Genomic DNA, 12,049 nt, shown 5'->3' with positions numbered 1-12,049 from the left:
GTTCCTTTTTTTTATTCAAATGGTAAGTTCACCCAAAAATGAAAAGGGTCATTCCAGCAAAAAGATATATCGAGGTCAGTGTGGTACTTTTCATAAGGCTGCATGGGCGGTTTAGCCTCTAGAGGAGAAAAACACAAATGCAACGACAGGTGAGCGAATGACATGCTTTTGATTTTTGGGTGAACTATCCATTGAAACAAAATGAGAGCACAGAATGCCTAACTAAGCTGAAAAGCTGAAAGTTCGACAGAGTTTTAAAGTACATCCAAGTCCGACCCAGAAACCAGGATAGAGAGGCTGAGTGAAAGTGGTTTGCTCACGATGCAGCAAAATCATAGTATCGTCTGCCAGAGAAACGCAATAAAACGCCAGCGTTCCAGCCCCGTGATTGAGATGCACGCCAACTCTCTGTGGATTTGGAGTGTGTATTTCAACACTAAACTTATTGTGTCGAAACAAACAAAGAGAATCTGAGAAATCTAAGCTCCACGATTTTGAGCTGCATCCCAGTTTTTGGTCTATATTCCCTTCAGTTTTGTAGGAAACGCCAATAGAAACTCCTCCACCGCCTCCCCACTCAACTTCCCAATAGCCACGTCCAGACAGACCTTTGGTGCACAAGACTTGAGTCCAGCTGATGAAGCGCTCTGGGTGATCGGGATACGGCTGCGGCTCGTGGACGGTCGTGACCTCTGTACGGTCTCCAGAAAGACGGAGGAAAGAGTTGGCAGTGTTTGGGTCTAAAGTCAAATCACAGCAGTCTGAAATGGAAAAGATACTCATCAGAGTCTCTTGAAGGCCAGTCATGTCACTTGGCAGCAAGTAAAGCTCCTATCTCTTTGAATAAGATGACATCAAATTCTCTAAAGTTGTTCAAGTTTTCTGTTAAAGTTCATGTTTTAAAACGCCAATGGCGTTTGACAACAGCTGTCTCATATGCTCGTATAGCATTAAAAATCCTGTTTCAATAGCAACCAGAGCTTTTAACTACAAACTCTTGTTCCACCACGGAATAAAAAACATCTCACAATTCTGACTTCTCAAAATTGCGCATTTATATTTTTCAATTACAAGTTATATACTTGTAATTGTGATTTAATGTCTTGCAATTCTGCCTTTTTTTCTGAATTCTGAGGTTTTATCTCGCAATTTTAATTTAAAGCACACAATTGTGAATCAACATCTCACAATTCTTTTCTCTGAATTGCAAGTTTGTATCTTGCAATTTCTACTTAAACTTGCAATTGCATTTTTATATCGCAATTCTGAGAAAAAAAGTTAGAATTGCAAGAGAGTCAAAATTGCGAGAGCCTACAAACTCAATTGTGAGGAAAGTCGCGATTCTGAGAAAAGTTAGAATTGCGAGATGTAAACAATTCAGAGAAAAAAGTTAGATTTGTGAGAAATATTCAAAATTGAAAGCCTACATTTGCGAGAAAGTCTCAATTCTGAGAAAAAAGTTAGAATTGCGAGATGTAAACAATTCAGAGAAAAAAGTTAGATTTGTGAGAAATATTCAAAATTGAAAGCCTACATTTGCGAGAAAGTCTCAATTCTGAGAAAAAAGTTAGAATTGCAAGATGTAAAAAGTTGTGAGATGTAAACAAAATGTGAGATATAAACAATTTTGAAAAAAAATTAATTGCGAGAAATAATTGATTTCGAGATCCTGCAAACTCACATTTGCAAGAAAGTCATGATTCTGAGAAAAAAGTTTAAATTGTGAGATGTAAACAAAATTATGAGATATAAACTCACAACTGAGAGAAACAATTAGGAGAAAAAAGCTAAAAATGTGAGAGAGTAAAAAATTGTGAGAGCCTACAAAGTCAATTGTGTGGAAAAAGTCTAAAATGAGAAATGGTCAAAATTACGAGAGCCTACAAACTTGCAAAAAAGTTGCAATTCTGAGAAAAAAATTTGAATTGTGAGATGTAAACTCAACTGTGAGCTATAAACAATTCTAAGAAAAAAGTTAGAAATGCGTGAAATATTCGCAATTGTGAGAAAAAGTTGCGATTCTGAGAAAAGTTAGAATTGCAAGATGTAAACTGAGAATTGTGAGAAATTAACTTAATTGTGAGATGAACAATTTTGAAGAATTGCAAGAAACTAAAAATGGCAAGAGCCAAATAGTCGTGATTCTGAGAAAAAAGTTAGAATTGCATGAAATAGTCAAAATTGCGAGAACCTACAAACTCACAATTGCGATAAAGTTGCCATTCTGAGATGTAAACCCAAAATTGTGAGAGATGAACAACTCTGATGGAAAAAGTCAGAATTGCGAGACAAACGCAAAATTTAAAATTGACCAGAAACCAGACCTATTCTCACAATTCACACTTTTTTTCTCCAAATTGCGAGGCATAAACTCACAGTTGACTTTATCTCAAAATACCCTGTTCACAATTTTAAGAAATAAAATTGCAATTCTGAGGGGAAAAAAGGTCAGAATTGCAAGAAATAAACTCGCACTCAGAAGATATAAACTTACAATTGACTTTCTCACAATTCCCAGTTCACAATTGTGTGGAATAACATTGCAATTATCAGAAAAAAGGTCAGAATGGCAAGAAATAAATTCACAGTTGCAAGATAAAAACTCACAATTGACTTTCTCACGTCCAGTTCACAATTTCACAACTGTCAGAATTAAAATTACAATTCTGAGGGGAAAACGTGATGATAAACTCAGAATTATTCGATTATGTCTCACAATTTTAAGAAGAAAAGTAGCAATTACCTTTGTTTGTTTGTTTATTTATTTATTTGCTCCTTTTTTTTTTAGAAGGCGGGAGTCTTCCGCCATATTGCGCGTTGCATTTTCTCCTATTCATAAATCATATAAGTGTACCATCTTTGTGTATGTATAGACTTTGGTCTTGTCGAGGAATTTAAGAATGAACTCCGAACTCACACTGTAAGAAATCTCCTCTGGTCCTCGGCTCGGTCTGCTGTAAATGTCTATGGGCTGGAAAAGGTAAGTGAGGTGAGTTATGTCAGACGAGTTTTGATTTACACCGGTAAACATGAGTAAGTTGATGCGCTTTGATGACTCACTTGCTGGGAGGGATGTGAGTGTCCGTACCTGTATCAGTGTTCAACGGACAGCTCAGGGAGTTTTCAGCTGACTGAACGTGCTCTTCATCAACTGTAAATAGAAGAGCATCCGCTGTCAACAGACATTTGTGCATCAACAGATGATCACTTAAAAATGAACGAATCAGTTTAGTTTCATTTGGAAAGCAAATAAATAAATGCATAAAAATATAGTTAACCATAACGCTTAGTGTAGTCAATACATTTTAAATACACTTGCATTTTATTTAGGGATGCACCGAATCCAGGATTCGGATTCGGATTCGGCCGAATCCTGGGCTTTTTGACGGGGTTCGGTTTCGGCCGAACCTTAGATTTATTTTCCACCGAAACCGAACCCTAGACTTGCACTACGACGTCACACGGCCGTTGATTACGTGAAGGTGTTTGGGCTACATAGGACCCGTTCGAATGTAGTAGGCTGTAAGAATCTGAAAAATTAACTCGTAAGCAAAAAAGTTTTGTTTGGCAGTACTTTCAACCAAAAGAAGGCGATTCAAGTCGAGCTTTATGTTCAATTTGCAATGCCAATTTGTCTCGTGGTGGCAAGGACCCTAAGCAGTACACAACATATCGCCGATGTTAAAACATTTGCGTCTAAGGGGCCGTTCACATGTCGCGCCTAAAAACGCGTGGAAAACGCTAGGCGCGCCGCTTTCTTCCTTGTCAACAAAGCGCTCGGGCGCTTGCGCTCCGGAAGCGTCTGCCGTTTCTAAGCAACCATCAGCTGCGCTCTAGCTCCAAGCTGCGGAGCGCTTGCTGCATTCTGGAAAGTTGATATGTTTTTATCTCGATGCGGCGCGGACGCGCCTGGAAAAAACGAGCGCGTCGCTTCCATTATGTCTACATTTAAAATAACGAATTTGAGCGTGCAAAAGACGCTACATGTGAATGGCCCCTAAAACATCCAAAAGAATACGATTTTTGCATGAAGGAATCTACAGACAGCAGCCAAAATGCAGCAACTTCAGGTACGGCAGCTGGACAGTCACAGCTAAAAACGTGTAATTAAGGATGCAAGTAGGATTCGGTTTCGGATTCGGCCGAATCTTAAACAGTGGATTCGGTATTCGGCCGAACCCCAAAAATCTGGATTCGGTGCATCCCTAATTTTATTATATTTTTACATGTTACTTTTCTTGGGCTATATTTGTAGCAATAGCCAAAAATGCATTGTATGGGTCAAAATCATAGATTTTTCTTTTATGCCAAAAATCATTAGGAAATTAAGTAAAGATCATGTTCCATGAAGATATTTTGTAAGTTTCCAACTATAATTATATAACTTAATTTTTGATTAGTAATATGCATTGCTAAGAACTTCATTTGGACAACTTTAAAGGAAATTTTCTCAACGTTTTAATTTTTTTTTTTTTTTGCACCCTCAGATTCCAGATTTTCAAATTGTTGCATCTCATTCAAATATTGTCCTATCCTAACAAATTTATTTATTCAGCTTTCAGATGATGTATAAATCTTAATTAAAAAAATTGACCCTTTTGATTGGTTTTGTGGTCCAGGGTCAGATTTAACTGGTATTTATTATTAGGAATTTTTTATTATTATTATTATTATAATTTTTATGTTTACAGTTTTCATTAAACTTTTATTTTAGTTTTTAAATATTGTTTTAAATGTCTATTTTTTATTTATTTTTTTTGTCAGTTTGCAAAGTGATTTTTTGAAACATTTTATTTCCCAAATTAGTTCTTAATTTTCTTGATTGTTTTTCTTGATACTTCAAATTGTGGATCTAAAAATGTATACAGTTACAAACAATTGTAACTTTTAAATATAAAGTACTTTTTTTTTATCCTAAACTTTTGACTGGCATTTATTATAAAAAAAAAATAATTTATTATATTTAACTACATTTTTTGTAACAAATTATGAACTTTTTTTTAAAGTATTATTTTAAAGGTCTAATTATTTGTCATATTTGTGATATTTATCATTTTATTATTTATTTAGATTTTTTTATTTAACTGCTATTTTCTAATGAACTGTAATGAATTATGAACATTTAATTAGTAATTTAATTATAAAACAGATCATAGTCAAAATTGCAAGAAAAAGTTACGAATCTGAGAAAAAAGTTATAATTGCAAGACAAACTGAATTGTAAGAAAAAAATTCTAAATTGTTTATATCTCACAATTTAATTAAAAATTAATAATTTAATTATAAAACAGATTATGTCCTCAAAAATCTCATCAAACCAAAGCACTCGAAAATCTTGTGAAAAAATATAAAAAGCCTTTATTCACATGGCTTTAACATTAAAAACAGCAAACGTGCACCGACGCATTGCGGCTAACTTGTCTTCATCAGGGTGTGCTTTTTATGTTTTTTTTCCCAAGATTTTCGAGTGCCTTGGTTTGAAGTTTTTTGAGGACATAAAAGAATCCCGTAAAGAGCACTGATTTATAGATTTCGCACCCCAGCAGCATATTTTGCATACTTTTGGATTTATAAAACAGATTATATTACATTATAAAGTGATATTTGAAGTGTCTTAAGTTTTCATTTGAGATATATATATATATGTGTGTAATAATACATTTTTTTAATGTATTAAATGTCTAATTACTGGTCGTTTGGTGAAATTATTTAATAAAATGTTTGTTTTAAGTGTTCATAATTCCTTTAGTCTTAAGTCTTAGATACACAAGGTAGTGACTATGGTGGACTTGAGTTTCTATACCCACCTAATTCTGCAATCTTTGTTGTTTCTCTGTCACAGACCTCGTTGACTTTATCTCTCAGCTCTGCGAGAACTTTTCTCAATATCAGCAAAGAGAAATACGGATGGACGTCGATGCTGGGCCGACCCCCGGTGTCAAGAGGAGCACATAGCGTCTTGTAGTTCTGCACAGGTGAGTCAGGTAAAACTAGCGTGTTAGTGAACAGCAAGTAAACAAACCCACACCTTTATATCCACTATGCCAAATTCCCCTATACAGCCTAAACAAAGAGAACGCTATGCTATGGCCCTGTTTACCATATTATTTGAGTTTCGTAACCTCCAGCACAAATAACCTAATATTTCAGACCAAGGACTTCACCTGTAGGAAATGGATATGATCCTCAGTGTTTGAGAGCGCCTCTAGCTCAGCCTCTCCTCTCCTGTGTTCAACTATCTGCTGATTCAGTCGTTCTAGAAGCTTCTCCGTCTGGCTGAGAGCTGTCCTCTCCTCAGCTCTGATCAGCTCTTTCACCTCCAAATGCTTCCTTTCGACGGCGCGTAGCAGTCTGGTGAAGATTTTTTCGCTGTCGTCCTCAACCGATTGTGCTGAACGCTAATGCAATGATGGAAAGGACATTGTTTAACCTTTTGGCCTTGTTCGGTTCGGTCACCCTCATACTGTTCGCAGTCTAGAAATATATCTTTTTATTTTTATTAGATGAATATATAATAGTTTTTCTATAATACTTTGTATTTCGAAGGCATTTTTGTTGTGCTAATGTAACCCCTCACACCCGGGTCCAACCGCACCCGCTCCGAGCTGGTCTCGAACCCGAGTCTCCGGCATTGGAGGCGGACGCACTAACAAGGAGGCTAAGGCTGCAACCTCTGGCGTCAGTCGCTAGTGCGTCTCTTGAGATCGGGGAGTGAGGTTTACCTGCACAGCACCTACTAGCTGGCCTCTGTTACACTAAACAATATGGTAACACTTTACAATAAGGTTTATTAATTAAAATTAGTTAACGGCATTAGTTAACAAGAACTAAGAATGAACAATACTTCTACAGCATTTATTATATCTTATATGTGACCCTGGACCACAAAACCAGTCATAAGGTTAAATTTTACAAAACTGAGATGTATACATCATATGAAAGCTCAATAAATAAGCTTTCTATTGATGTATGGTTTGTTATGATAGGACGATATTTGGCCGAGATACATCTATTTGAAAATCTGGAATCTGAGGGTGCAAAAAAATCAAAATACTGAGAAAATCACCTTTAAAGTTGTCCAAATTGAGCTCTTAACAATGCATATTACTAATCAAAAATTACATTTTGATATGTTTGCAGTAGGAATTTTACAAAAATTCTTCATGGAACATGATCTTTACTTAATTTCCTAATGATTTTTGGCATAAAAGAAAAATCAATAATTTTGACCCATACTATGTATTTTTGGCTATTGCTACAAATATACCCCAGCGACTTAAGACTGGTTTTGTGGTCCAGGGTCACATATAGCATTTATATATCTTAGTTAACATTAATTCCAGCATTTACTAATGCATTATTAAAATCACAAGTTTGTTAACATTAGTTAATGCACTGTGAACTAACATGAATAATGAACAACTGTATTTATTAACTAACATTAACAAAGATTAATAAATAGTATAATATATGTTTGCACGATATTGCAAAATTGCATCATATAAACTCACAATTCTTACTTTTTTCTCAGAATTGTGAGATATACGTGTAATTCTGAGAAATAGTCAGAATTCAAAGATATAAATTGCAATTCTAAAAAAATAAAGTTGCAATTCTGAGATATAAATTCTGAAATAGTCACAATTTCAAGATATAAACTTGCAATTGTGAAAAATGAAACTGCAATTGCGAGTTATAAAGTCAGAATTCTGAGATATAAACTCGCAATTCTGAAAAATGAAGTCTCAGTTGCGAGTTATAAAGTCAGAATTCCAAGATATAAACTTGCAATTCTGAAAAAATAACTTGCAATTGCGAGTTATAAAGGCAGAATTTTGAGATGTAAAATCACAATTCTGAGAAAAAGTCAGAATTCCAAGATATAAACTCGCAATTCTGAAAAATGAAGTTGCAATTACGAGTTATAGTCATAATTCAGAGAAATAAACTTGCAATTCTGAGAAATGAAGTCGCTATTCTGAAAAATTAAGTCGTGATTGCGAGTTATAATGGCAGAATTCCGAGATATAAACTCGCAATTCTGAGAAATAAAGTCACAATTCCAAGATATAAACTCGCAATTCTGAGAAATAAAGTCACAATTCCAAGATATAAACTCGCAATTCTGAGAAATAAAGTCACAATTCCAAGATATAAACTCGCAGTTCTGAGAAATGAAGTCAGAATTCCAAGATATAAACTCGCAGTTCTGAGAAATGAAGTCAGAATTGTGATATATATAACGTTGTGATTCCAAGTTTATATCATCCAAGTTTGTAATTCCGTGATATAAACTTGCAATTCTGAAAAATGAAGTTGCAATTGTGAGTTATAAAGGCAGAATTCCGAGATATAAACTCGCAATTCTGAGAAATATAGTCACAATTCCGAGATATAAATTTGCTATTCTGAAAAACAAAGTCGCAAGTGCATGAAAAAAGTCAGAATTGTGGGATATATAATGTCGTGATTCCAAGTTTATATCATCCAAGTTTGTAATTCCGAGATATAAACTTGCAATTCTGAAAAATGAAGTTGCAATTGTGAGTTATAAAGTCAGAATTCCAAGATATAAACTTGCAATTGTGAAAAATTAAGTTGCAATTACGAGTTATAGTCATAATTCAGAGATATAAACTTGCAATTTTGAGAAATGAAGTCGCTATTCTGAAAAATTAAGTCGTGATTGCGAGTTATAATGGCAGAATTCCGAGATATAAACTCGCAATTCTGAGAAATAAAGTCACAATTCCAAGATATAAACTCGCAGTTCTGAGAAATGAAGTCAGAATTGTGAAATATAAAAAAATACAAAAATAATTGCGAGAAACAAAGTCGCAATTGCATGAAAAAAGTCAGAATTGCGATATATATAACGTTGTGATTCCAAGTTTATATCATCCAAGTTTGTAATTCCGTGATATAAACTTGCAATTCTGAAAAATGAAGTTGCAATTGTGAGTTATAAAGTCAGAATTCCAAGATATAAACTTGCAATTGTGAAAAATGAAATCGCAATTGCGAGTTATAAAATCAGAATTCTGAGATATAAACTTGCAATTCTGAAAAATTAAGTCGCAATTGTGAGTTATAAAAGCAGAATTCCGAGATATAAACTCGCTATTCTGAGAAATAGTCACAATTCCAAGATATAAACTTGCAATTCTGAAAAATGAAGTTGCAATTGTGAGTTATAAAATCAGAATTCTGAGATATAAACTTGCAATTCTGAAAAATTAAGTCGCAATTGTGAGTTATAAAGGCAGAATTCCGAGATATAAACTCGCAATTCTGAGAAATATAGTCACACAAGTCGCAAGTGCATGAAAAAAGTCAGAATTGCGTGGATATATAATGTCGTGATTCCAAGTTTATATCATCCAAGTTTGTAATTCCGAGATACAATTTTTCTTGAAAAGAAAAACTTAATTTTTCAGAATTGCAAGTTTATGAGTTATAAAGTCATAATTCAGAGATATAAACTTGCAATTCTGAGAAATAAAGTCAGAATTCCGAGATATAAACTTGCAATTCAGAAAAATTAAGTCACAATTCTGAGATATAAACTTGCTATTCAGAAAAATGAAGTCGCAATTGCGAGTTATAAAGTCAGAATTTTGAGATGTAAACTCGCAATTGCGAGAACAAAAATAATTGCGAGAAACAAAGTTGCAATTGCATGAAAAAAAGTCATAATTGCGAGATATATAACGTTGTGATTCCAAGTTTATCTACAATTCATATCTTACAATTCTAAGAAAAAAAGTCAGAATTGCGAGATACAAACTCGCAATTGCGAGAACAAAAAGAATTGCGAGATACAAAATCACAATTGCGAAAAAAAGAGTCAGAATTGTCAGAGATAAGTTGCAATTAACTTTTTTTTTCCGTAGCGGAAATGGGCTTCCATAGAATGGTACTTCCAATCAAGATATATATGTAAATATTTTTTGGTCTAAGACCAGAAATTTAACAAACCAGAACAGCAGATGTGTTCCACCCAAAAACAAGAAATCTGTCAACTCAGCTGGTGATGCTTTCTACACGAAAACAGCAGGCCTACCTTGACGTATTTCACAATGTCTCTGAGTTCCTTTTCTCGTTCCTTACACCTCTGTTTTGACTTTTTCCAAGCTTCCTCGAGATGTTTCTGTTTGAAAACCACACGTGAGAATTATGCCATCTTTGAACTCTGCTTTGTGCAATGCACAGATTTCTCAATTTTTTTGTTACCTGTATTTCTGTCCTCTCCTCCATCACCGACACCACGCTGTGCCCCTTGTGTCCGTCTTTTAAGCACAAACTACAAACGCATTGTTGGTCTGTACGACAGTAAACGTCCCGCAATTTATTGTGCCGCGAACAGGTTCTTTTCTGCGGCTGTTTTGTCACTTCAGTAAGCGGATGCGCCCTGCCACGATTCCTTTCATTGTGAAGTTTCAGGTGCATCTCACAATAGAAAGTCTGGCATTTCACACAAAACCTAACAGCTCGATGTTTCTTTCCAGTGCAGACGTCACATTCGACATCCGCTGCTTTCCCACCAGCATCTTGAATGCCGGTTCTCCTCAGTTTCTCCACAATTTCAGCCAGTATGGTGTTTTTACACAGCGCAGGTCTGGGGCTAAATGTGCGTCGGCACTGAGGGCAGCTGTATTCCTCTTTCAACTCGCATTTCCTCCAGTAACCTTTAATGCACTCCATACAATAACTGTGTCCACAGGGAATGGTGACTGGCTCCCATAGCACTTCCAAACACACTGAGCAACAGAACTGGTCTTTATCCACAGAGATATTCGTTCCTGCCATTTTCTTCTACGTGCGTATGGTTAGAGGAGAGTGAAGGTGGTCACCAAGGCAGGACAGATCGAACAAAACAATGGTGTTTGTGTATAAACTGGGCGTGAACCTAATGCAGGTACTGAAGAAGCTTATCAGGTTTCAGGCCGAAACAGCCTGGAGCAACCAATCACAAACACTTGTGTTTGGAGGTCACTTTTCTTTTTTTTTTTTTGCTTTTATGCAAATAGAAAGTAGCAGGTGCATGAGCTTGCTTCACATGCAGCATTATATTATATCTGATCTGCTTCATGATTTTGAGAAGCACGTTGTGAGTTTTAAGCACTGAAAGAACAAGGAAAGTCTCTGCTCTCAATGTTTCTCGTTATTTAAACATTTTAGATTTAAAATTTTTTTTTTTCTTTTGTTTTAGCATTTCATATTCATGTGGTGGTCATGTTAGACCACAGACAATGCAAATGTGACTTTTTAAAGGACCATTTTGCCTATTCCAGTCCTGTTCAATGTTCTTTGTGTTCACAAGGGCCATAAGAGCCACCAAGTTTCCATTCAACTGTTTTATATTATTTTTCTACTTTCAACTTTTAAGTTTTTGTTCTCTTCAATTTTAACCAGTTGTATTGCATTGCCATAAGGCAAGCTATAAAAAAAGAATAAACATGAAGACATGAGGGTGAGATATAATCTACGGATAAAAAGAGAGAGAAATTAAAATAAATAAATCCACTGTTTTTGAGTTGAGTTAATGGCAAAGTTTTAGACATTTGACATCTATGCAGAGATGACCATCACATGCTGGCTTACAAAACAGGTTTATTTACACTAAAGCCGTTTTGTTTAATCTAAAGCAACTGTAAATATCACGTGACACTACACACTACTGTACAGAGTCATAATTACAGGCAGTTTATTTTTGCACAGATTCATTTAGCCTTTCATGAGGATTTTGTTTAAATCTGAGATGTTCAGATAATTGTTTCCACAAAATGTTTCGTTTTAGTTGCTCAAATAAAAGGTAAAAGATAAAAGGTCAAAACTATGAGATAAAAAAGTCGATGTTGAGATCTTGAGTCATAAAAAACTAAAAGTTATGACAAAAAGTTATAATGTAAAAAAGTCTTTGTAGACATTTGTAAATATTCAATACAAAGTAACTTTTGAAACAAAGTCTGTTATGAGACACAAAGTCATAATAATTATGAGATAAAGTCAAAATTGAGACAGTAAATCATTATGAGATTAAAAAGTT

The 12,049-nt window shown here is 34.9% G+C and overlaps 1 protein-coding gene across 1 annotated transcript; it reads right to left on the bottom strand.

Annotated features, from left to right (window-relative positions):
* Positions 1-67: 67 nt before the first annotated feature.
* ftr87 (finTRIM family, member 87) lies at positions 68-10,809 on the bottom strand. The gene is made up of 5 exons (XM_073849126.1): positions 10,234-10,809; positions 10,064-10,150; positions 6,165-6,398; positions 5,808-5,967; positions 68-761 (listed from the first exon to the last, which is right to left on the bottom strand). Exons 1-5 carry the CDS (start codon positions 10,807-10,809, stop codon positions 223-225), a joined length of 1,596 nt encoding a protein of 531 aa, XP_073705227.1. The 3' UTR covers positions 68-222.
* Between the last annotated feature and the right edge of the window lie 1,240 nt (positions 10,810-12,049).

Source organism: Garra rufa, chromosome 10 (assembly GCF_049309525.1).
Source record: "Garra rufa chromosome 10, GarRuf1.0, whole genome shotgun sequence".
NCBI classification, from domain to species: domain Eukaryota; kingdom Metazoa; phylum Chordata; class Actinopteri; order Cypriniformes; family Cyprinidae; genus Garra; species Garra rufa.
Note: the sequence above shows the minus strand (reverse complement) of the source record. Positions and strands in the feature narration are given on the sequence as shown.

What these genes read in the sequence shown, in the direction of transcription:
- ftr87 (XM_073849126.1), bottom strand. Translation starts at nt 10,809, where the DNA reads ATGGCAGGAACGAATATCTCTGTGGATAAAGACCAGTTCTGTTGCTCA. An exon ending in ACATTGTGAAATACGTCAAG is followed by an intron (nt 6,399 to 10,063) that starts GTAGGCCTGCTG and finishes TCATTGCATTAG; the next exon opens with CGTTCAGCACAATCGGTTGA. An exon ending in ATCATATCCATTTCCTACAG is followed by an intron (nt 5,968 to 6,164) that starts GTGAAGTCCTTG and finishes TCACCTGTGCAG; the next exon opens with AACTACAAGACGCTATGTGC.